Genomic DNA, 22,941 nt, shown 5'->3' with positions numbered 1-22,941 from the left:
TGCAAGCTTCTTACAGAAAGACTCCAGCTGACCAGCATGTTGAAACCAAGAACCCTCTCCCTTTGAAGCGATAGTCCTAACCATTACATCATTGCATTATATCCTGGTAAAGCCCAGACAGAGAGTGGGTAACTCACTAATCTGTGCTGCTTTGTGAAACAGCTCCTTCTACACCTGAGAAAAGATTCAGTTACAGACATAAATTCTGTACTGATTACTGATTTTTTATTATAGATTTTCCAAAACTAGAAAGTGAAGACTTCCTTTCAGGTATAAAGGTGCAACTGTGTTCTGTGATCGATGATCACATGTAAAAGGTGCAACTGCAGGTTTATTAATCAGCTGATTTGTCTAAGTAGTAAAAAAAAAATCAACATTTGTTGTGATTCTTTATGTTGTTTCAACCTGTGGAGTTCCACCTTATTTCCTGACTTTGTTCTGGGGAACACATCCACTTCCTACTGTCTCTACAAGATACCCACAGCTCAGTTTAATATTTCACCGAAGCCAGAATTCTGCATTTTGCTGACAGAAAAGTAAACTTAATTTTACGTCCCTGAGTGAAAATACAGGATGTTTCTTTAGCTTTTATCTAATTTATGGATTCAGAATGTCTGGAACCAACTACCTATCAATCATCAGTACTTTTGCTTTGCTTTTTGCAGCTATTGAGGTGAATCCCTGGATATGAGCCTGAAGATGAACATAGAAGACGCATACAGAGCTGCACAGGAGTTAAACTTACAGTTTGTTCACATGTGAGTCAGATGATTCAAATATACACAATAAAAAATACTCAGGACATGGAAATACCTGAAATAGGGACGATATGCTGATTAATATTTTAGTATTTTTGAGTTACTGGGGTAGATGATCGATTTATGATGGATCCAAACCAGAGATGGAAAATAACTCAGTTTGTGGCTTTCACAGCAGTTCTGATTCATGACATGTGTACTGTATTTCTATATTGAGAGAGACGTTGTACTTTTTGCTTCCATACTACTACATGTATCTGACAGTTGGAGTTACTGGTTTCTTATTTTTTTTCTTACTTTGCACATTTAGTTTTTATATCCAACATAAAAGTTTGTTTAAAGAAGCTACTTTTTACCCAAAGGCCATTAGATACACTTTTTTAGCCTAAATAATTTCAGGGCAGGATTGAGTAGGAATTTATTTGCCTTTATATCATGTTTTTTCTTTTTTAATTTCGTTTTCTCATGACCTCGTGCGCTTTTTCTATTTTAAACTGCAAAAAACTATTTCATGTGAGTGGGGCAAAACAGACACGCATGCTCTCTCTGCGCTTCTATAGACTGCTTCAGTATTAATTTAATGTTTGAAACTTTAAACACATTTTGATGACAGTTTCTTGGCATTTTTAAATATAATGGACATTTCATTTTTTCATATCCTGTACGATTTAATATGCTTTTTTGGTGCTAAAGACTAGATTTTTGAGTTTTGGTGCTAAAATATATAAAGTTTGCACTTTGTGTTTACGAATTTAAAAAATGAACAAAAAAAAATCCTGCCTGTAAATCCTTTACAAGTGAGTATGTGTGTGTGTCTGTGTTTGTGTGTGTTAACTGTGTAAACACAGTACACAGTGTGTGTGCCTGATGACCTGTAACCACACATACCTGCAGAGCTGTGTATAGGCCAAGCTCATGTCTCATGCTATCATCCTACATTTCTGCTTCATATCACACTAATAAAGTTTGCTTGAATGTGAAGTCATTCGTGTTAACATTTGTCTGTTTTAATGTGAGTTTTCACCGTGTCCACCGGCAGCTGTGGCTCAGGTGGTAGAGCAGGCTGTCAACCAATCAGAAGGTCAATAGATCTTCCTTGGGCAGGTTGCCCCTGATACATCCATCACAGTGTGTATGTCAATGTTAGATAAATGTCCTTAAGTATAGATAAAAGCACTGTGTGAATGAGACTTGCAGTGCAAAACGCAAAATTAGGTAGAAAAGTGCTACATACCAGTCATTTACCGTTCAAGCCGTAGCCTCTGGGGCTGGAAAATGAAGCAAATGTCCATTTGAGGCTGACTCCAGAAGTGAGTCACTGCTAATAAATCCCCAGGCCAGCATTACAGGATAAAAAATAATGTTATCAGTCTCTTTTGGTCATAGATAGTTTCTTCCATAAGCTCCAAGGTACAATCCAGGTTCATGCACCGCCACAATGTTTTTCTTTGGTTTTGTGTGTTGTTGTTTTTTTAATCAAAAGCAACCATATTTGAACAAAACAGTGGAATGCAATGTTAGCAACTAGCAAGCTTGCTTAGGAATCTGCACCCAAAAACTGCACGGGTGATCTTCAAACACACAGATACCCACTAACTAGTGCTAAGCAAAAGAGGAATATAATACAGAAATTTCATGCACCAAAACTGAAGCACAAACTCCTTAAATAAAAAGCCATTCATGTTAGTCAGTTACTTTAAAAATCCGAACATTGCTACAGCTGCCAGTGATAGGACACGTATACACACCCTGTAAAACTGGGCATTTTAACAAAAATAGTTTCTGATGGTTGATTTACTTTTGTACAATCATTAGTAGCCATTACAGGGACTGCAGCTTTTAACACTTCTCTGTTGCCTTCACTTTTCAGCCACATGATTGCAGCTTGGTTCCATTAAGCACATATTTGTGTAAGTGTGATAAATCTATACAGTACATTGATGCAACTTGCTAACCATTGGGTGACATATATAGCAACCATTCACAAGAACAGTCACATTATTATTATTATTATTTATATTACAATAAAAAGACCTACAATATTGAGAATAAGTTTAACATTCAGATGGTCCTCTGTGAGGAAGCCGTTGGTGATGGTGGGAAGGAAGACCTCTCGTTTAACAGATGAAGGGACAGAAATGAGAAAAAAGAAAGCTTAAAGAGAGGATGAAATACAAACTATGTGGCACAGTATTGCTGGCACGTACTGGAAAGAAGCAGGTATAAAGAGTAATAAAAGTGTAATCTGAGTATTATCTTCTACTTGGTATTCTTCTCACACCGAGCCTTTACCTGAGGAAAACCTTTTGTGCTTAAAATGATGTCATTGACACCCAAAACAACCTGTCCGGTATTTAGATTGTTTCAAATATTTATTTGTTTATCTGGGTAGATTGTCTTCATTTTGAATGATTAATGTTTTTTATTGTTAAATGAAAACAAAAACAAAGAATCTATGGATTATTTCTTTATTAGACATTTTAGCAAATAATAAACAATATAATCACTCATTATTTTTATATATATTATGGTACTATTTAGTGTGAATGCTGACTTATTTATTTATTTATTTATTTATTTATTTATTTATTTATTTATTTATTTATTTATTTATTTATTTATTTGCCATTACTCAGCTTTTTTAGATTTTAAGGATGTTTACTTTCCAAACTTGGAAAACTGTAAGTGCACTTTACCCTTCAGGTGAATGATTCCACCTTTTTCAGCTCATTCAACATTTTTAACTTAACATTCAGCAATTATTTCATTTCAGCTCAAAACATCTATCAGCATTCAAACTGCAGTTTCTTCAGAAAGTGCATTTTCTAGTTTTTTCACTTTCTTTCCTTCTTTCTTTCCTGCGACACTAGATGTCAGTGTTGAGGTTAAAATGAGCTGCTGATGCCTCGTCTAGTGAAGCAGAGGTTTACAGGCTGTTATTATGGAAACACGGAAACACAACCTAACATTTATATCCCATCTGTGGAGTAGCTTCTGCGACTAAAAGTTATGTAACTGTGTATATGATGTCAAATGGCTCATTTTAGAAGACAGATCCAGGATGCTGACAAAGAAACCACTGAATTTGGAAGTTTGTTTTAAATCATTGCGGTCGGGAAAATAAATTATCTTTCGCTCCTATTTAGCGTAAAAAGGACATTTTTCTTTAGTATATCTAATTTTTCGTGCCAGACAGACCATTTGTGAAGTTGTATTAATATTTGTGTTCAAAATGATAACAGAAAAAGGCTCTTGTTCAGGCTGGGAGAGGGTTAAGAACACTTTAAAATGTTTATGCAAAATTGAAATGCTTGGGCAATTTTTTTAATCTTCATTGTTTCAGCCAAACGTTAAGATTCATGACGTTAAAAATAATTAAAATTTAAGAATATTAGTTTAACATGAAATGAAACATAACAATAAGAACTGCCCTTATGATTCTTTAATATAGTCATATAATTACGATTAGAATGAAAAGCCCATTCAGGATTTCAGTGTGGTCTTTATTCTAAGGATAACGGATCCATATAACGGACTTCATTTCCTTCGTCTGCGCTGCTGCCCTCATCGAAGATCGTCTATTGAAACAACGCCTCAGTTACCAGCAGGAAAAAGACACCGAGAGACTGAGCATAAGACAGACTCGGTGCTCCACTTTTTTAATAATAGCTCCGGTTATTAAAATAAGTTCATTATTAGGATACGAAATATTAATAGTCAGAAATTTAAAAAAAATAAAAGCGGTGTTTACATAGGCAGGTTTGAAAGGTAAGAAAAATATGGTTATTTTAAGAGCATTGGGAACAGTCTGTGCATTGTGTGAACTTGATGTTTCTGCATTTCTGTAAATGCTAACTTTAACTCATCATTGTCCTTTTCTTTCTTTCTTATTTTTCTTGTTGTAAAATACATTTCTATATAATACTATATATATATATATAAGAAGTGGACACATCTGGTCAGAAAAATCAAATAAAGGTCACATTTCTGCACATTATTCGTCTCCACTTTTATTAATTCAATTCTTGTAACAAAGTTGAAGATTCATTATTACCATTCCAACAATTAATAATATTTGTTTGATGTACTATCTACAATTTTATCTTCGCATTTCTATAAAGGACTTTTAAACAGTTATCAAAGCCTCTCAGCGCGGCTAATGTAACTCGATATAGGCTTGTCCAGCTCCACTCTTTCTCAGTTACATAGATAGGCATAGCTTTGATTGTTCAAATTGCACTTGTTGGACCTCAAAATGGTCCAAAGGAAAGAAAAACAGCAACAACACATCCCCCTTCTTCAATTTCAATGTCTATGTTTCTACATGTGAAACACTGAATTAAAGCCTCTGACAATCAACCCTATAATATATTATATATCAGTCTTTTAAGTCTATATTTTGTCTCCAGCTTTTAGCAGTTTCTGTCACTCTGTCCCTTTTGCTTAAAACTCAAAGGCAAACTTCTCTGTTCAAACCCTGACCTAGCCCAGTCATCCTAGGATTGTTCCCCACTTATTTCACTTATTATTTTGTTCATTGATAACATTATTATTATGGTAATTTCGCTGTGCTTTTCATTTTAGTCATGTTGTTTATGTGGGTTTTGTCTTTTGTTCTTGTGTTTTTGGGGGGACTTGGGATCTTAATACGTTTACCTGCTTTACTACCTACTCTATGTTTACTAGAAAACACTTTTTGTAAACTCTTGTTTATAAATAAAAAAATGTTTGACATTATTTTCAATGCTATGAAATTTGTTAGATATTATTTCAAATTCTTTTGAAAATGTGTATTATTCTTGCTTTGCTCCTTAGTGAATAAGCTACCCCGCTGCACAACAATAGTAAAAGAAAACAAACACAAATTATTTATTTAATTTTTTATTAATTATTTATTTATTTTGCTTTATTTAGCCTAAAAAATCAAAAAGAAAGTGAAGTTTTTCTTTTCTCCACACTACGTGGTCTTGGGAAATTTCCTCAGAGTGAGAGCTCACCCTGTTTCCGGCGCTTTGTGCTGCCCATATGTCAAAGTCTTTGTGCTTTTCAAGACAGAGAGGCGACAGAAGGGAAAAAAAACAGCTGGATCCAACAACCATCCAGCTAGCGTTACCACTAGCAGCAACCAGCTCCTTAAACCGGCTAACCCCCCTCGGCTGCCTGACTTCCGAAAGGTACCGTGTCTGAAAACTGTCCGTTAACCGAGAGCTAACGGCTCCTTATTCCGACCGCCTTATCTTTTACCTGAGCTTTCTCTTTGACCCAATTTTCCAACTGCCAGCCTGGCTAGCCTGTTAGCTTCCACATTAGCTTCTTTAGATGCTGATTAGCTAGCTAGCTTAACTGATTAGCCTCCTGCTGCTTGAGCAGGTATCCGAGGATTAAACAAGCTGTCAGCAAGAATCATAGGAGCACACTCGCCTCCCATCCTTTGTTGTCATTTATAAAGCAGAAAGTATAGGGCTCTGTTGGCCTCTTTAAGTCTGCTTCATACTAACTGTCCTTTTAAATAAAGTCAAATATTTCTCGTATTTTACTTTTATTTGCTTTTAAAGTGTTGCCATACTACATGTACAGTACTTTTAGTCATTTAAAGTACGCAAGTAGTGCTTTCTGATTGGTTTAAATCTTGTCTAGTGCGAAGACAATCTTATTTTCTGAGGTGTTGAAATCTGCAGATCTTTGATAAATTTACTCAGTTTTTACTGGAAAAAATAACTGTTATCTATCAGACTGCTTCCAACTAATATTAAGGCCAGAATAGGTAAAGTAACCACCTGTCAAATCAAACATGCGAGGCTACTTGAAAGTAGCTTTTATTTCTCTGGTGCAAACACTGGTTGAGGAGCTGAATGGCTCCTGTAACCACAGCAGTCCCAGGGGAGCACTGGTTGAAAACTGGCACATAATGCCAATGAGGGTTCTAAGTGCAGAAGCCTCACTTACCGACTGTTTCTGCTGGTGACAGGCAGACAATCAGAAGAAAGTTAGCTTAAAAGTGGAGGATTTTAAGCAGCTTGTTTGAGTGAGAGAAGATGAACTGGATGCCCTGATAAGGATAAATAATGAACTGTGAATGATGCCAAGTCCAAGAATAAAAATAGGGTGCTAATATTAGCTGTTCCTCTTTAATTGGGTAATCAATCATCTATTTTCTATTTTCTACTGCTCATTGTCTCCCCGGGTAGTGTCCATTTAGTCAGTTGTGTCATGGGAGTTATTGTTATATCCTGTGGCTATCATTGCAGTTTCTTTTGTCAGTGTGGGTTTTCTACTGTATGGACATGGATATTATGATTGTAATCCATGTTTTGAATGTCGTTCTGTATGCTGTCATTTAAATTTAACTTGGTGAGCTCTGAAGAAACTCCAGGTCTCGATTCTGTCTGATTTACAGCTTTATCTTGCAACCTGTGTTTGGCAGGGCTCAGCTGACAGTGGCGCTTGAACCCAACTAACCTCACGAGGAGTTCAGGGTTTTAGAGGTGCTGTGTGCATTCCCTGCTCCCAGTGGTCGTTAGATCACTGCTTCCATTCCTATTTTTACACCAGTTCAACAAACAAGTCAGAATATGTAAATAATGGAGACTTTGAGATGACGGAAGGTGGATTTTAGTTTCACTGATTTCCATGGGAAATGCGAAGTAGCATGCAGTAAATTTCTAATTACACTTTGAGGAAAGAATAAACTCCCATCCTTGTTTCTTGTCTTTCCTCCAAAACAACGCTTCATCTCTGATTATTTTTGTGTCTTGCTGTCTGGAAGGATTTGGACTCGTCAGCTGTTCACATAAACAGAGTGAGCAGACGTTGTTCTCCTTCCTTTTCTTTTCTTTAAAAGTTCTATGTTATTTTTGATGTCGGGTTTCGAAGCCTAAACTGTTGTTATCAAGGATATGCAGGCTCGACTCTTTCTCAAAGCTGCAATCAGAGGGTTTTTTATTTTGACCCGTTGACTCCCACGCAGTCTGAAAACAGCTTCAGTCTTACACGGACGCACCAGTTTGTTGCTTTCTGAACATCTTGGACTTCCATGACTGGACGTTTGTTCTTCTCAAAACCTAAAGAAATCTCTAAGCGTAGTCTTAATGTGTGGCCAGAAAAACAGACACATTTCTATTATTGCCTTGAAAATGACCATATGAATTTTAAATTACTTCTTGCTTTATTTTTCTCTGAAAGCAGTGTACAAGGAAAAAAATGTTAGTAATCAAAGATGAGAAAGTTAAGTGGTAGAGTAGGGGTTAAAGCTTCTTTAAGGCGAGGTATGGCACAGCGGCACACAGTAACTTATTATATATGTGAGAAAATTGATGATTTTTCAGTTTGGTTCTAAATGTAGATAGCTGTAAGTGATCTCACATCAACAGGCACCATGATCCCGAAAGAATGGGCCAAAGAAATGAAATGTTCCCTCAGAACATCTGGATCTTATTGTAGGTACACCACCTGATGACGTGAGAGGTCTCACAGTCTGACTCCACTGTAGCCATGGTGTTATTTTAGGTTCTTGTGATCCTCTCATGACTAATACTTCCATCACTGATTAAGCTGCAGATTTCTTGCAAATAATGGGGCTAACGTGCAATCAGTTTTTTTTTCATTTTCATTTTTTATTTCTAATTTGTGTGTATAGATATTTTTTAACATCAGCACAAATTTAGTCTTAAGAAATCTTGCCGCTTTTTTTGACAGCCACCTTTGTAACAATTTGGGATTTATTGTAGCTGTAGCTTTATTTGAAGCCTCTTTCTAAATGTGCATACATTTCATCGGTCTTGTGTGTATAAAATTCCACCTATAGCCAAATAAGATGTTAAATAAACAAACACAAAAAATGTTGACTTTGTTTGAGAATGAGGTAAAGAAAAATAGCTACCCGTCCCACTTGCAAGTAATAAAACACTGAACAAATGGCACGCTGCTTCTGATGAGAAGGATGAAGCTAGAAATCTGCTGTGCTGCTTTAAATCATATTTGTCCAGTTCCAGTTTCTTTATGTAAACTTGGAGGTTTTTTTCCTCTCATACAAAAGATGGAGTCATGAGTTCTATAGGGTTTCATGTAGTGCAGAGAGCAATGCAGTTATACATGGATACATTTCTATTACTATACAGATAATACCTGATTTTCTTTAACTATTAAGTCCGGGGAAAAATCAATTACTGAAGCTACAGGCATGTCTTGGAGACATGAAGGGCAGTGTGACTTGTAATTTTCATTCTGTTTGGCCCTAAGAAATTCAGAAAGCCTGTGTCTAACCTGATACTCTGGGTGGTATTATTGTGTCCTCCTGTTGTAATGTGAGTCATTTTTGACCATGCGTATGTTCTTTAAATTGCATACTGAAATTGTATATAGCACTGTCATCATTCCTCTATTGCTAAATATTATCAGCTAAATAAAACAGTCTTTTTTTTTTCTTCTTTTTTTTTAACTTTAAAATTATTCTTAAAACTTTACTTTTTAAGAACATCTATATGAGGTTCAGGTGAACATGAACCATGGGATATAAAGGGGCAGGAACTCAATAATAAGCCAATGAACATTTCAAGAAGTGTATTTATCTCCATCTTTACAATAAAGAGAGATACACCCACTCCCATTCAGCTGAAACTGAACCTCAACAGTATCCATGTGCCACACAACATGGCAACATTGACTTTCTATTGCTGTTTGGCTATTTGTGTGAAGGAGCGGGCCACTGGGTGTTTAGTGAAATCTCCTCCTCTGTATAATGTGTCTATCTTTTGCTGTCTCATCTTTTCTTCAGCACATCTTATTTTCAATTCTAAGAAGTATATTTTTCACTTTTTGGCAGTTTTTGGTAGTTATTTTTGTAAGTGGGAAACGTAGAATTAAAATGGCCTCAAGTGTTATTATAAAAATATGCTACTAGTGTCATGGTCCTGAGTCCATGAATCAGTGATTTTGTGGTAAATGGCCTGTATTTGTATAGCGCTTTTACTAGTCCCCCAGTCATCCACCCATTCACACACACATTCACACACTGGTGGAGGCAAGCTACAGTTGTAGCCACAGCTGCCCTGGGGCAGACTGACAGAAGTGAGGCTGCCATATCGCGCCATCGGCCCTTCTGGCCAACACCAGTAGGCAGTAGGTGAAGTGTCTTGTCCAAGGACACAACGACCGAGACTGTCCAAGCCGGGGCTCGAACCGGCAACCTTCCGATTACAAGGCGAACTCCCAACTCTCGAGCCACGATCGCTCGTGTTTGGTGTATTTATTGTTGTTGTTATTATTATTGTTTGTGGGCTGTTTTGGGATGGTTTGTGTTTTGGGGTTTTGGATACTGGGTTTCTGGGTTGGTGCTCCCTCTGTTGGTCCCTGGTGTTAGTGTCCCCTGTCTGACCAGGATAATCAGGTCCAGCTGTGTCTCCCACCTGTGTGTGATTTCCCAGTGTCCCTCTGTGTATTTATAGTGTGTGTCTGCCTCTGTTCCTCGTTGTGTCTCTGCATTACTCTGTGAATCCTCAGCGTGCTCTCTCTGCTGTCCTCCCTTTGTGTTCAGGTTTGCTATTCTATGGTTTAGTTTCTCCCAGTTTAGTTTCTCCTTAGTTCTGTTTTGCCATCCCCCACTTTGTGTTCTGTATTCTTAATAAACCACCCTCACATCTTAGTAAGTGCTGCATTCGATTCCTCCTTTCCACTCATCACACGGCTGCTGCCCCAGTCGTGACAAATAGAGGTTTAAAGTAATTTACTAAATACCGGAAACTAGTCTGTGAGTTTGGTATCTATGAAGAGCTTTCAAAGCCAGTTTCATCTTTGATCTGATCGTTGTTATGAGCTCTGAACTCAAAAAAGAAATGTAAACACGATCTGATTTTAGCCATAACCATGTTACTCCCTGGTTACTTAGTCCTACCAGCTGGAATAGAACAGGAAATGACACAGAAAACACTGACGATTACAGCATTGGTGAGCAATATTTTATTTATTTTTTTACAAACCATACCAGCTTCATGGTCAGAGCTTGTTCTCTATTTGGCCGGATTTTCAAAGAAAGAGAATGGCACTGATGAATGACAGGAGCCGATGACGTGTCTTCTCTTTCCTTGCAGGATCTTAACTAGAAACAGTGCTGATGTGATTGTTGAGTTTTTCTGTGCTGTCATGTAAATGGAATCTGTTCAATATGTGTTTTCACATTCTCTCTCCCTCTGACAAAATAAGTAATTTGGAAACATCCCTGTGGGCTCTGGGGACTTTTATAGAGTTAGTATGTAAACTGATTAATGAACAAAAGTAATAGTTGGAAACCTCATTAGCCATCTTGGGCCTCAGTCACACCAGCCTAGAGTCCAGTTGACAACCCTATGACCAGTTCCAGAGTGGTTGCTAAAAGTTGCTGTGAAAACTATACTTGACCCAATCAGCCACATTCATGCAGGCCCAATGATTAGTCAGTGATCCCCTGGTAACCACAAGTTGTGAGTGGTTACTGGAGGTTTCATGTAGTCCTCAGGTGATATTTATGGGCTCAAATTGTGGTGATAAATATTTTGTACTTGTAATTCAGGATTTGTATGTGTAAAAAAAGATTTGTTTGTGTGCAAAAAGTACAAATTTTGACCCTACTTTTCTTCCTTTCATCTGATTGGCCAATGACATGTCAATCACAAATTTAACTATCCAATCAGAGAACAGATGGGTTTGGCTGTTGGAGGGGTGCTTTATGGAGCTTCAGGTCCTTGAAGAGAATAAATGCCCTTTTACATGCCAGCCCAGCATTTTCCTTCATCACCACAAAGGAAAACAGTCTGTGGTCGTCCCAGTTTGGTGATTTTTGTGCCACAGGTTTACGTGCTTAATACAGGGACTTCCACAGCCTTTTCAACGTATTTTTTTTCACGTCTGCATGCAAGTCCAACTTTTGTTTTGAATGCGAATAGTCTCATTTGCAGTTCGTCTCACACTTTACAAAGCAATGAATGAAGGCATGCAGCTTACATGTGTTTATCATCCCTGAAATTGTCATGTGGTTATCCTCTACCTATGTTACGAGGACAGAAAAATGTTGGAAATTTTAGGCATTTTAAAAATGAATTCCTATGTAATCAGAGGCCATGTAAAGCAGAAAAGTTTCCTAATGCGGGAGTAAAATTTTGCATAGCTTCATTAGATAGCCTAAAGTTATTGTACAAAAAAATACTGAAAACTTTCAGATCTGACAGATTTTAATTTTTTTTTCTGTTTCTTGTTTCAGAGTTTGGCTTTTGTTGCCAGGGAGCTTCTTGCTCTTGTGTTTGTTGAGGTTGCGTGCTCATGGTACAAGTCACGCTGCTCTGTGATTAGTCCTGATTATCCTGCTGTGTGTTGCCTTTGATCACAACTGCTCAGTCAGATTGTGCAGTTGACAGTTAGGGCTTTAGACAGTTTTAAATGTGCGGCATTACCCAGTAGAAGAGGATTTGATTTGCTTCAAATAATCCCTTTTAGCCCTTTCTTAGTGGGTGAAAGAGAAAATTCTCCTTAAAATAGAAGTGACTTTGTTATTTGTTCTGTGACTTTGTTCCCCGTGCAGAAATTTGTCACATCAGTTAGAAAAAGATCATCAAAAAGCACTTTAACGCACATTTTCAGCCAAACTGTTTCCTGCAGCTACTTCCTGTGTTTTATCCCCGCTGATCATATCACTGCAGCAGTAATTCCCAGAGGTTTTTTTTTTTTTTCATTTTCATGATTTAAATGCTGCTAAATAAAAAAGCTAGGCAAAGAAAGTTGTGGCTTTTATTGTCCTGATTTGTATAAAATGCAACACCCCCCACCCCACCCCCCACCCCCCGCCAAAAAAAGATAAGCATGAGGAATAATTACCAGTCAAACCCAAGTCTACTTTTTTTTCTTTACAAATTATTCCCATAAATTTGAAAACTGGACTTTTTTAATTGGCTCAGCTAAACCAAAAACAAGTCAAACATTCATCAAACACAAAACTGTCTATTGACTTTGAATGTTGATGCTGATGAGCACAGGGAAACCATTTACTGATATCCTGTTGCTTTGTTAGTGCTTTTAGTCACACATTGACATCTTGCCTTTTTGTCTGCAGCTGGTTGTGAGGCTGATGATGTGGTGTGAAGATGGAGGCTCCTGAATACCTCGACCTGGATGAGATCGACTTCTCTGATGATTCAGTGGTCAGTATGATATGACAAGCTGCCTACAGGGGCGCAACTACCAGCTGCATCTTCATCAGCAGTAAAGTTTGATGGGGTTGTACGCAGCTAACAGAATATAAAGCAGTTCAGTCTTTGTGTATCTCTGGAGCTCAAGAAGATGATATTCACTACCACCCTTCAGTTTACACACAGCTATGTAAATAATGCTAACTTTGCAATAAGCATATTTATGGTTGCTCAGTGCTTAAAAAAAGATTATTTTGATCAATGATTAGCATGACTGTTGATTCACTTAAAATCATCCGCATTTGGTGAACTTCATAAAAAATGTGTGCTTTTGCAGGAACTTTAAAAAACAACACTTTAAATGAAAGGCAAATAGATTAAAAAATGTTGGCAGTGCTGAAGTTCTACAGTAGAGAGTTAAGTTACATGCACACTGGAAGCAATTTGCAGGGACGTGGCATTGAGAGACTGTAAAAAGTGAATGATATTTGGCAACTTCAAACAGCTGTGGGTGAAATGACTAATGACAACATGAAATGGGCAAGAAAACAACAAATTTTCAGGTGAGCAACTCAAGAGACTACCAGTGAGAGTGTTAATTGACATATGATGTGCTAGTAAATACATTAGAGGTTCACTTGGGCCTGGATTGTCCACAGATAACCAGACCATGTCTGTGCAGATGGTGCCAGCAGCAGACTCAGGCAGTAACCTCAGATAAAAAGTGATGAAGAGCTGAAGCTGATAACCAACTGACACACCACAGAAAACAGATCAGGTTAAAGTCAGAGATGCTGAGACAAAGCCAGCTGCAGACAGCTGTTAGTGATCATTGCACAGGTTCCACAGGATGTAGGCTTTTAGGGTAGTGGCAAAGGCATGGATCAGGGATGCACTTTCCTCTAAGTTACAGTATAAATCAGCCATACACACTAACCCCAAGGCTAAGTGGCAGGACCTGTTTTATCTATCTGATAAATAGGAAAATAAAATAAATTAGCCAGCCCATAGCATTGTATCAATTTTGGATGGGTGGGATGATACAGGTGGCCTTGACTGTAGCATCGTGCAGTCAAGGCCACCTTGATTGCACGAGGTGGCCTCGAACTGCTCTCAGTTCTTGGTCGCATTTAGTCAGCGCATTTCTTTATTCCGTTAACTTTCATGACGGAAAGATTTGGACAGATTTTCTTGGCTTTGGGTCTGTGTAGGAAGGAGTTTGAAATTACACAGCTGTAACTGCTTCAAGTTACAATCTGTCAGTACTTAAAGTAATTGGCTAATATCTAAATATAACTTCCTTGCACAGCTGCTGGACTGCTGCGTACAATTTTCTGTCTTTTTTTTTTTTAATCTTTCCTCATCCTCTTACAGTATTCTGTCACGTCTCTGAAGAGCATCCCTGAGCTGTCCAGGAGAAGTGATGGTCAGGCAGAGGAGAGGCAAGGTAACTTAACAATAATATAATTACAGTTTGGCTTGAAACAGTTTAGATCAGATCTCTGATCATCCTGTCCTCCTGCAGCTCCAGCCATCAATTGGAGCCGCAGTGTGTCCTCCCACAGCGGCGGGGGAATCAAACCCACAGGGATTGCTGAGGTTCACAGTAAGTTCCGGCCGGTGAAGAGGGTCTCACCTCTTAAGCACCAACCAGAAACCACTGACGCAGAGACCGATGGTAAAGTCCAAGGTCAGGGGCTGGTTCTGGGGGAGCCAGTTGAGAGTAGTAAGGATGACCCTGACAAACAGACTAATGCCTCCTCTGACGGGCAGGGAGGAAAGGCTAAGAGCCTGGGCAGCAGTGTTGGTGTTGTTGGAGGGAGCAACAACCCCCAGGCTTTGTTTGGGGAACTGGAGCACTATGATCTGGACATGGATGAGATCCTGGATGTGCCTTATATCAAGTCCACTCAGCAGATGTCCACGCTGCCCCGTGTTCCCCACGACAAGCGGTCAGTGACGGGGAGCAACATAGGTGGAGGCACACTGGAGAGGAATCGGGGAGGAGGGCTGAAGAACTCCACTTTAACCCACAATGAGCCTCTGAGCCTGGGCAGCAGTAGTAGCTCACAAACTCAGGTGAGTCAGCCAGCATCTTTTATGCTTCATATTTCTGTTTGTATTTACAGTGCCTCTGTCCAGACCTAAACATATACATAAACAAATAGATATAGCTACTACTTTTGAAATGTGGGTTACAGTTGCTCCTGTACAGTAACATTAACAGATATAGACTAGACTATTCAACAATACAGTATGTTAAGATAAAAGGAATAGCACAATATATACACAAATCACCAAATAATAAATATCCGGGGTTGACAGATGTGAATATAAATAAATATCAACAAAATTGACAGCAACAGTACTGAGTAAGAAAAGAGTGTGTGCAAAAAGATGTAACTATTGCAGTGTTTACAATGTGTTAGATGGAGGAGTTGTACAGGGAGATGGCCACAGGCAGGAATGATTTCCTGTGTCGTTCAGTGGCGCTGTTTGGTAATGTCAGTCTCTCACTGAACGTGCTCCTGTGGCTAGCCAGCATGTCATGGAGTGGGTGGGAGGTATTGTCCAACATTGTCTTTATCTTGGACAAAATTCACTTCCCGACACCACTTTAAGAGAGTCAAGCTCCATACCCTCAACATTACTGGCCTTGTGGATCAGTTTATTGAGTCTGTTGGCATCAGCAATGCTCAACCTGCTGCCCCAGCATGCAACAGCATAGAGGATAGCTCTGGCCACAACAGACTCATAGAAAATCTTGAGCATTGCCCGACAGATGTTGAAGGACCTCAGCTGCCTCAGATGACACTGGCCCTTCCTGTAAAGTGCAGTGGTGTTTTTAACCCAGTCCAGTTTATTGTCTATGTGTACTCCAAGGTATCTATAGTCAATGTCACAATGTCCACGCTGACCCCGTGGATTTCCTGGTCTTTCCTGGTCCACAATCAAATCCTTGGTCTTTGCCACGTTGAGCTGCAGATGATTCTGCTCGCACCACGTGACAAAGGAGTCAACCACAGCCCGGTACTCTGACTCATCACCCCTGCTGATCCAACCACCACAGAGTCATCAGAAAACTTCTGAAGATGGCAGGTCTCTGTGCAGTGGCTGAAGTCTGTGGTGTAGAGGGTGAAGAGGAAGGGGGAGAGGACAGTCCCTTGTGGTGCCCCTGTGTTGCTAATTACCATCACAATGTGGAAGACACACTTACTGTGGTCTTCCTGACAGGTAATCAACGGGACACAGAGAAGCCTCCACCTGCATCGCTGTTAGATTATCACCCAGGAGAGTCAGCCTGGTGGTGTTGAATGCACCACCAGGCTGTTTTTTGAAGTCAAAAAACACGACCCTCACAGTGCTCTCCTGCTGGCTCAGATGGGTGTAGACACGATTGAGCAGGTAGATGATGGCGTCCTCAGTTCCGAGTCGGGGCTGGTAAGCCAATTGAAGGGGATCCTGATGTGGTCTGACTATGGGTTGGAGCTGGTCCAGGATGAGTCTTTCCAGGGTCTTCATGATATGGGAGGTCAGTGCCACAGGCCTGTAATCCGGGGGCCACTGGGATGTGGCGTCTTTGGTACAGGGACGAGGCATGATGTCTTCCACCGCACTGGGACCCTCTGCAGACTCCAATATAACTGTGACTGTAATTTTCTCACTTAAACTAAAAGCTCACTTGGTGTTTTCTGCAGTATTGCGTTCTGTCACCAGTGAAGTGGTCTGACCTGAGGAAGTCCAAATCAATGGATCCAGACCTCCACCACCTCCACCGATCCCCAGGTGGAGGAGGTGGTTACCAGCCAGAGATGTCTTCTGGCCTCCTTAGCTGCTCGTCCTCTCTATCTTCTTTCTCTGATGCAGGTATTAAATAAATGTACTGTCCTCTGTTCTGTTCTTCCGTGCTAACATATATATATATACATATAAAGACATGACATGATTTTCAGACAAACTGCTGTCTGCACGGGTCTATCCAGACTCTCAGAGCCAGAGACCAAGTGTGGACCCTCCAGGGGGCCCGGGACTGATTTTCCCTCTGCCAGGGGGCAGCGTGAGCAGGCAGGACAACTCCAAATCCTGGGCTTCTGCATCAGGAGGAGTGGGAGGTGGGTCAAGGGGGTTTGGAGGGAGTGGTGGAGCAGGAGGGGAAGTAGACGAGGAATCCAAGAAGAACCAGAACATCATTAACATCGTTAGAGAAGGACAGATCTCATTGCTGGTGCGTATTTCATCATATTTTGTCATCCTTCTCCTCATCACCCCGTCGTCCTTTACACTTCACAACCTCTTTGTTTTCTCCTCTTTGTCCTCCTTGTGCAGCCTCACCTGGCAGCTGATAATCTGGAGCTGATCAGAGACGAGGATGGAAACAACCTGCTCCACATCTCGGCCTCTCAGGGCCACGCCGACTGTCTGCAGCATCTCACATCTTTGATGGGGGAGGATTGTCTCAATGAGCGCAACAACCAGCAGCTCACCCCCGCTGGTCTGGGGGTCAAGGTGAACTTCAGTGTTAGACTGGGTGTATGTCTCCAAAGTAACATGCTTGTATTCAAGTGCTGGCAGAGATTCTGCTTTAATGACATTGAGAAGACAACTTTGAATTACATCAAGCCAGAGTATTGGCACCCCACTGTGTGGTGTGTTCAGGGTCACCCAGCAGTGTTGGCATTCAGCGGTGTCATCATGCATGTTACACACATTAACTGCAGTATCTTGTTTGTCAGATAAAGTCCAACAAAAGTGTAAGAAATGTGTTTATGCAGCTTCAGCCTTATTTTAGCTATGTATCTACCCTGCATGATGTGAATGTAATGTGCCTGTATACCCTTTAAGTCTTCAAATTCCCACTGTTCATACCTGCAGGTCAAAATATTAGTCCTCCTGAAAGTAGAAAAAAACATCTGTAAGCTAACAAGGGTATGCAGACATTTGATTGGTTACTGACAGCTGGTCAGTGAGGTCATACTGTAATAATAAGATGGAGGTTTTTGATAAAATTAGGTAAACGTTTACTCCAGCTCTATTGGCAGCCGCAGGATGTTAGAAAGAAAGAAGTTAAATGCCGCAAATATGAGCAGGTCCTGCTTTGGCAGCCCTGTAGTGGAAACTAGGCTCTTGATTGGCTGCCAGAAGGGAAGTGTGTTATCTGGAGACAAGCTCTGCAGCTGTTTGCTGATTCCTGATTGGTTGTTATTAACAAGACTGTTGTTTATACACTTAGATTAACAGGATGACAGATTTCCAGCCACCTGGTCCATGCTGAAGTATGTTAAATGAATGTAGTCGTTTTACTCACGTTGCAGGGGCATAAATCTTTTCACTGACTCATTGTGGGAACTTGGCTACTTTTTAGGCCACATATCAGTAGTACATAACAGTTTGGATCTAAAGACCCAAATAAGTTCATAGCAATGGTTCCTCTCTGGAAAATATCACAAGAATCATGTTGTGACATTTTAGGAAGCTGTCTTTTCTCACTGTAACACTCTATAAGAAATAAATTGTGCCAGCCCTGTTCTTACTCCTGGAAAAACTCAGCTTATTTTAGGTGAAGTTGTTGCCCGCATGAAGAACATTCGGTAGCTTTTTTTCAAAGAAGCTGGCTGGCTAAATACTGATCTGGTCACATTGCAGTTTGGACATGCACCGGCTGATATGGCTCGAAGTGATTGAAACATGCGTGCGTGTTTGTTGTAGAATGGTCATCTGGAGTGCGTGAGGTGGATGGTAAGTGAGACAGAAGCCATTGCCGAGCTGAGCTGCACCAGAGAACATCCCAGTTTGATCCACTACGCGGCCCGATATGGACAGGTAATACACACACGTGCACATAAACACACACATGCAGGTGATGAGAGCAGTCGATTTTATTTTTTCCACATTACACATTGAGTGTTTTCATTCCCTACAAGTCAGTAGGTGGATATATTGGTAATTTATAATTTGCTTGTGACATCTGTGATTTCCAAGTGTGTGGCACAGCAGTCAATAAACAAATCAGATTGTTTGTCTGTTTACTTAGCGTAAGTTTAATTTGTGTGTTATTTTTAAGTTATCTTTTATTATTACCATTAGGAAAATTCATTCACTTTATTTAACCCATCCTATGAAATAGGAGTAGCGTAAAGCCGCTGTGCAAGGGACGACCATCTTAATAACTTAACCTGGCATGTTTTTGCTGTTGATATTCTAGTGTAAAAGCTCAAATGAAATGCTTGAATCACATGAACTGTTAAACTTTATTATGAGAATTTATTGCTGCTTTTAACTATCATTAACAAATAATGACACATTATCATGGTTACTCTCATTTCACTGATCCAATAAGACGATGAACATTTAGTTATATTGTTTTAATGGATATGCCATCTCTCCCTTCAGGAGAAGGTGTTGCTGTGGTTGCTTCAGTTCATGCAGGAACAGGCTATCTCTCTGGATGAAGTCGACCAGAACGGAAACACTGCAGTCCACATAGCAGCTCAGTATGGTCACCTCAGCTGTATACAGGTAACCTGATGTTTAAGTCTGTGATATAGCTTCAAGATTTACATCACTGGATGTTTTGCTCCCATAAATATACAGCAGGTTCTGCTGTTAGTCCGCCTGCTGTCAGAATCTGTGTGGACTGAATGACTTGAGCTCTAACCTCGACCTGCGGCAGGTGGAGAGTTGGTCATATTGTATATTGTCTCAGAGCAGCTAATGCTTTGTCTTTATTCATCTGTTTCTCTGGTAATGTGTCATTCACGGGGTTTTTAAAAAGTTCTACTATCTTGAACCTTTTTTCCTGTTCCTAAATATTGTTTCTTTGCTCGGAGATTTATCACTTTATCACCATCCATCACGCTTCTGTAGAGTAAAAGGTTAAATGCCCGCTGCAACATTCTGGTTAGTTCCTTTTTCTCTTACTTAACCTGACACAACACTGATTTATTACAAGTGTTAGGTTTTACACTTTTCGCTAATTTTCCTGCAATAGAGGCTGAGGGGTATTTTCTCTGTAGGTGGCACACCCTGCTGAAGGAAGGGCGGATATTATTAGTCTTGTCTGCTTCCTGCTGGCTAGCCTAGGCTGACAATCAAAATACTGATAACTAATGATATGGTTTAAATGAGAGAGCTGCTTCTCTGAAACGTCTGAAACTTGTGGGCTAGAGCTCAGAACTGTGAAAGGTTTGTGTTTGTTTATCCAGACTCTGGTGGAATACGGCTCCAATGTGACATTCCAGAACCAGCAGGGGGAGCGGCCTTCCCAGAGTGCCGAGCGGCAGGGACACACCACTTGCGCCCGCTACCTGGTTGTAGTAGAAACCTGCATGTCGCTGGCCTCGCAGGTTGTTAAGCTCACCAAGCAGCTCAATGAGTAAGTTGATGTGTTTTTGCATAGTTTAGAATTGTAGTATTATCATCCTGTTATCTGAGTTTCAAATATGTCATAACCCCAAAATGTTCAGCTTATCACATTATGAGATGAGAACATCATCACCACTGGTGGTCATTAATAATAATTCTTTGGAAAAGATCCAGCCGTCCATTTTTTTTAAACTTCTTATTCACTTCAAGGTTGCTGGAAACTATCCAGGGCCATTTTTAAAAATGGCGGTTTGGATTTTTCTCTCATGACTCATCATTGACTGGTTAATCGGTGGCATGCTGCCTGTCGACGTCACATTTTCACATAGACTCAGCTCACATCGAACCCCAGCTGAGCAAGTACTAAAAAAGTACCTGATACCAGGTACTGCTATCTAATGGAAAAGCCTAAAAACCGAGCTGAGTCAAGCTGAGCCAAGATGAGTGGGTACTAGTAGAAAAGAGCTATTTGTGTCTTTGTGGGATATCTTTTATTAATTATTTGCATCATGAAATCTGTTTGTGTAATTGTTTTGAAACAGACAGCATTCAGACTTCAGTGTTCTTGGAAAAACACAGGAGCTGTCTCAGTGTTAGATCTGTCATATGTGTTGCATGTTTGTCATGTAGACAGGCGTCAGAGAGAATGGCCTTACAGAAACAGCTGCAGAGACTGATGGAGCCCAACAAGGCAGAGGGGACACCATCCAGATCACCCAGGTAACAGGCATACACACACACACACACGCTCGGTGTGTAAAAGCCATACAGATGAAAGTTAATCATATAATAAAAGAAGATGTGGAAGCTAAGATCTGCTTAATGAGTCAGAGCTGGTAAAGTGACAAAGCAGCAGCTTTCTCAGTAGAGCTTGGTGAGGGACCACAATAACTTGAAAAACATAGACATGTGCCTTAGGTCATGCCAAACAAACAGAAATCGTTGCTAATGATTCCAACAGATCTAGCAGGTAACAGCTGAGCAACACACTGCTTAAATAAAAAGGCTGTGTTTTACTGTTGAGTGGTGTGTATGTACTAGGGATGTGAATAAGTAGTTGACTAAGCAGTTTAACACTGCTTTCATCGCTAACCAAAGGTAGAAATACTAAAGCGTTAAAATATGAACATGGAGCATGATCTCTGTCTCCCTGTCTGCGCTGCAGCTCCCATCAACCCTCTGTGGAGGCGTGGCAAGAGATGATGTTGACTGCTGAGGGGACTCCTGGTGACGGTCACTGGTTGGTTCGTCAGGGAGGGGTGGGTCCAGACTCCGTGCTGCGGCAGCTCCTGGGGAAGGACATGTCGGAGACACTCTGTCCTAGAGAGAGACTGCCTCCTGCAGGTGGTATGAGCAGAGAAGGCCCTGGGGCTCCTGGGGGCCGCAGAATTGGGCTGGTGGAGAGGAGAGAGCTCAAACTAGCAAGACTCAAACAGATCATGCAGCGTTCCTTAAGCGAATCCGATTCAGATGGTTATCCACCAGAAGAGGGCAAGAATCAGGGAGCTCCACCCTCAAACACACTACGACCTGATAGGCCATCCCACTTGCCAATCACAGAGGAGGAGCCGGTGTCAAACCACCTCCAACTAATGATGAAAAAGCACCTCCCCTCATCATCATCTTCCACAGTTGAGAGGAAGCTGGCATTTTCTCTCAGTGGATCAAAGTCAGTAGATAGCATTGGCTACAACCCGTCCCCCACCTCCAGTGACCCTGAAGCCACAGATGGCAAAACCCCAGACGTTCCAGGGGACCAGGATGCCACCAATGGCCAGAAAGTCGCAACCAGCCCCAAGAGTGCCCTGAAGTCTCCTTCATCTCGCAGGAAGACATCCCAGAACCTCAAACTGAGGGTTACATTCGATGAGCAGGTGCACAAGAGCTCCAGTCAGGAGGCAGAGCCAACAAAAGTGCATCAAGGGAAGGAGAGGACTCCAACAGGAAGTTCTGAAAGCAAGCGGCCTTTCGGGACGTTCCGCTCCATCATGGAGACACTGAGCGGAAACTCAAACCATAATAACAACAACAGTGGTGGTCAGTCGGGTTCTGCGGTTAAAGTGTCCACCATGCAGAACTCCTCTTGCAGGAAGTCAGAGAGTAAAAGCAGCCCAGGAGGCGGAGCCAAGGGCAAGAGCAAAACCAGTAACGTTTAACCAGCTAGTTCCTACTGAAGGCAGAAAGCGCATAATGAACAGAAAGCAATCAAGAGCAAACAACACGAGGCAGAACATGAGAAACGTAAATTAATTTACATAATTTGTGTGAGACATTACAGAAAACTGACCACAAATAGTGACACGGGACATAAAAATGCTTCTTGATAGGCAGACCTTACATGTTTCAGTGGTAATGTCTTAAGACAGGGGTGTCGAACTCCAGGCCTTGAGGGCCAGTGTCCTGCAGGTTTTAGATCTCACCCTGGGTCAGCACACCTGAATCAAATGATTAGTTCATTACCAGGCCTGTGGAGAACTTCAAGACATGTTGAGGAGGTTATTTAGACATTTAAATCAGCTGTGTTGGATCAAGGACACATCTAAAACTTGCAGGACACCAGCCCTCGAGGCCTGGAGTTTGACACCTGTCCCTGAAAAGCCTTCAGTTGATCCCAAGTGATCACCACGCAACAGTAAGAGGATTAAGGGGACTAAAAAGAGAGAGCATAT

General features: G+C 40.7%; 2 protein-coding genes across 3 annotated transcripts in view; both read left to right on the top strand.

Annotated features, from left to right (window-relative positions):
- The window catches only part of lox (lysyl oxidase), a 5,987-nt gene extending 4,610 nt beyond the window's left edge, over positions 1–1,377 (top strand). The window contains exon 7 of the mRNA XM_005730615.1: positions 666–1,377. Within this exon, the coding sequence (XP_005730672.1) occupies positions 666–672 (7 nt within the window). The 3' untranslated portion in view covers positions 673–1,377. The remainder of the gene's footprint in view (positions 1–665) is intronic.
- Positions 1,378–5,798: 4,421 nt separating this feature from the next.
- Positions 5,799–22,649, top strand: sncaip (synuclein, alpha interacting protein). Of its 2 annotated transcripts, none has more exons than XM_005730614.1 (12): positions 5,799–5,932; positions 12,835–12,922; positions 14,285–14,357; positions 14,436–14,989; positions 16,609–16,777; positions 16,894–17,135; positions 17,237–17,416; positions 18,617–18,730; positions 19,301–19,426; positions 20,113–20,282; positions 20,903–20,992; positions 21,438–22,649. In XM_005730614.1, the coding sequence occupies exons 2-12, from the start codon at positions 12,866–12,868 to the stop codon at positions 22,426–22,428; spliced, it is 2,766 nt and encodes a 921-aa protein (XP_005730671.1). In that variant the 5' UTR covers positions 5,799–5,932; positions 12,835–12,865; the 3' UTR covers positions 22,429–22,649. The 2 variants fall into 2 exon arrangements, with proteins under 2 accessions (XP_005730671.1, XP_013765663.1); XM_013910209.1 differs by having other exon boundaries at positions 16,864–17,135.
- Positions 22,650–22,941: the final 292 nt, after the last annotated feature.

Source organism: Pundamilia nyererei, unplaced genomic scaffold (assembly GCF_000239375.1).
Source record: "Pundamilia nyererei isolate P.nyererei 1_Seehausen unplaced genomic scaffold, PunNye1.0 scaffold00038, whole genome shotgun sequence".
NCBI classification, from domain to species: Eukaryota; Metazoa; Chordata; class Actinopteri; order Cichliformes; family Cichlidae; genus Pundamilia; species Pundamilia nyererei.
The sequence above is the reverse complement of the archived record's forward strand: the minus strand, read 5'-3'. Positions and strand labels throughout refer to the sequence as shown.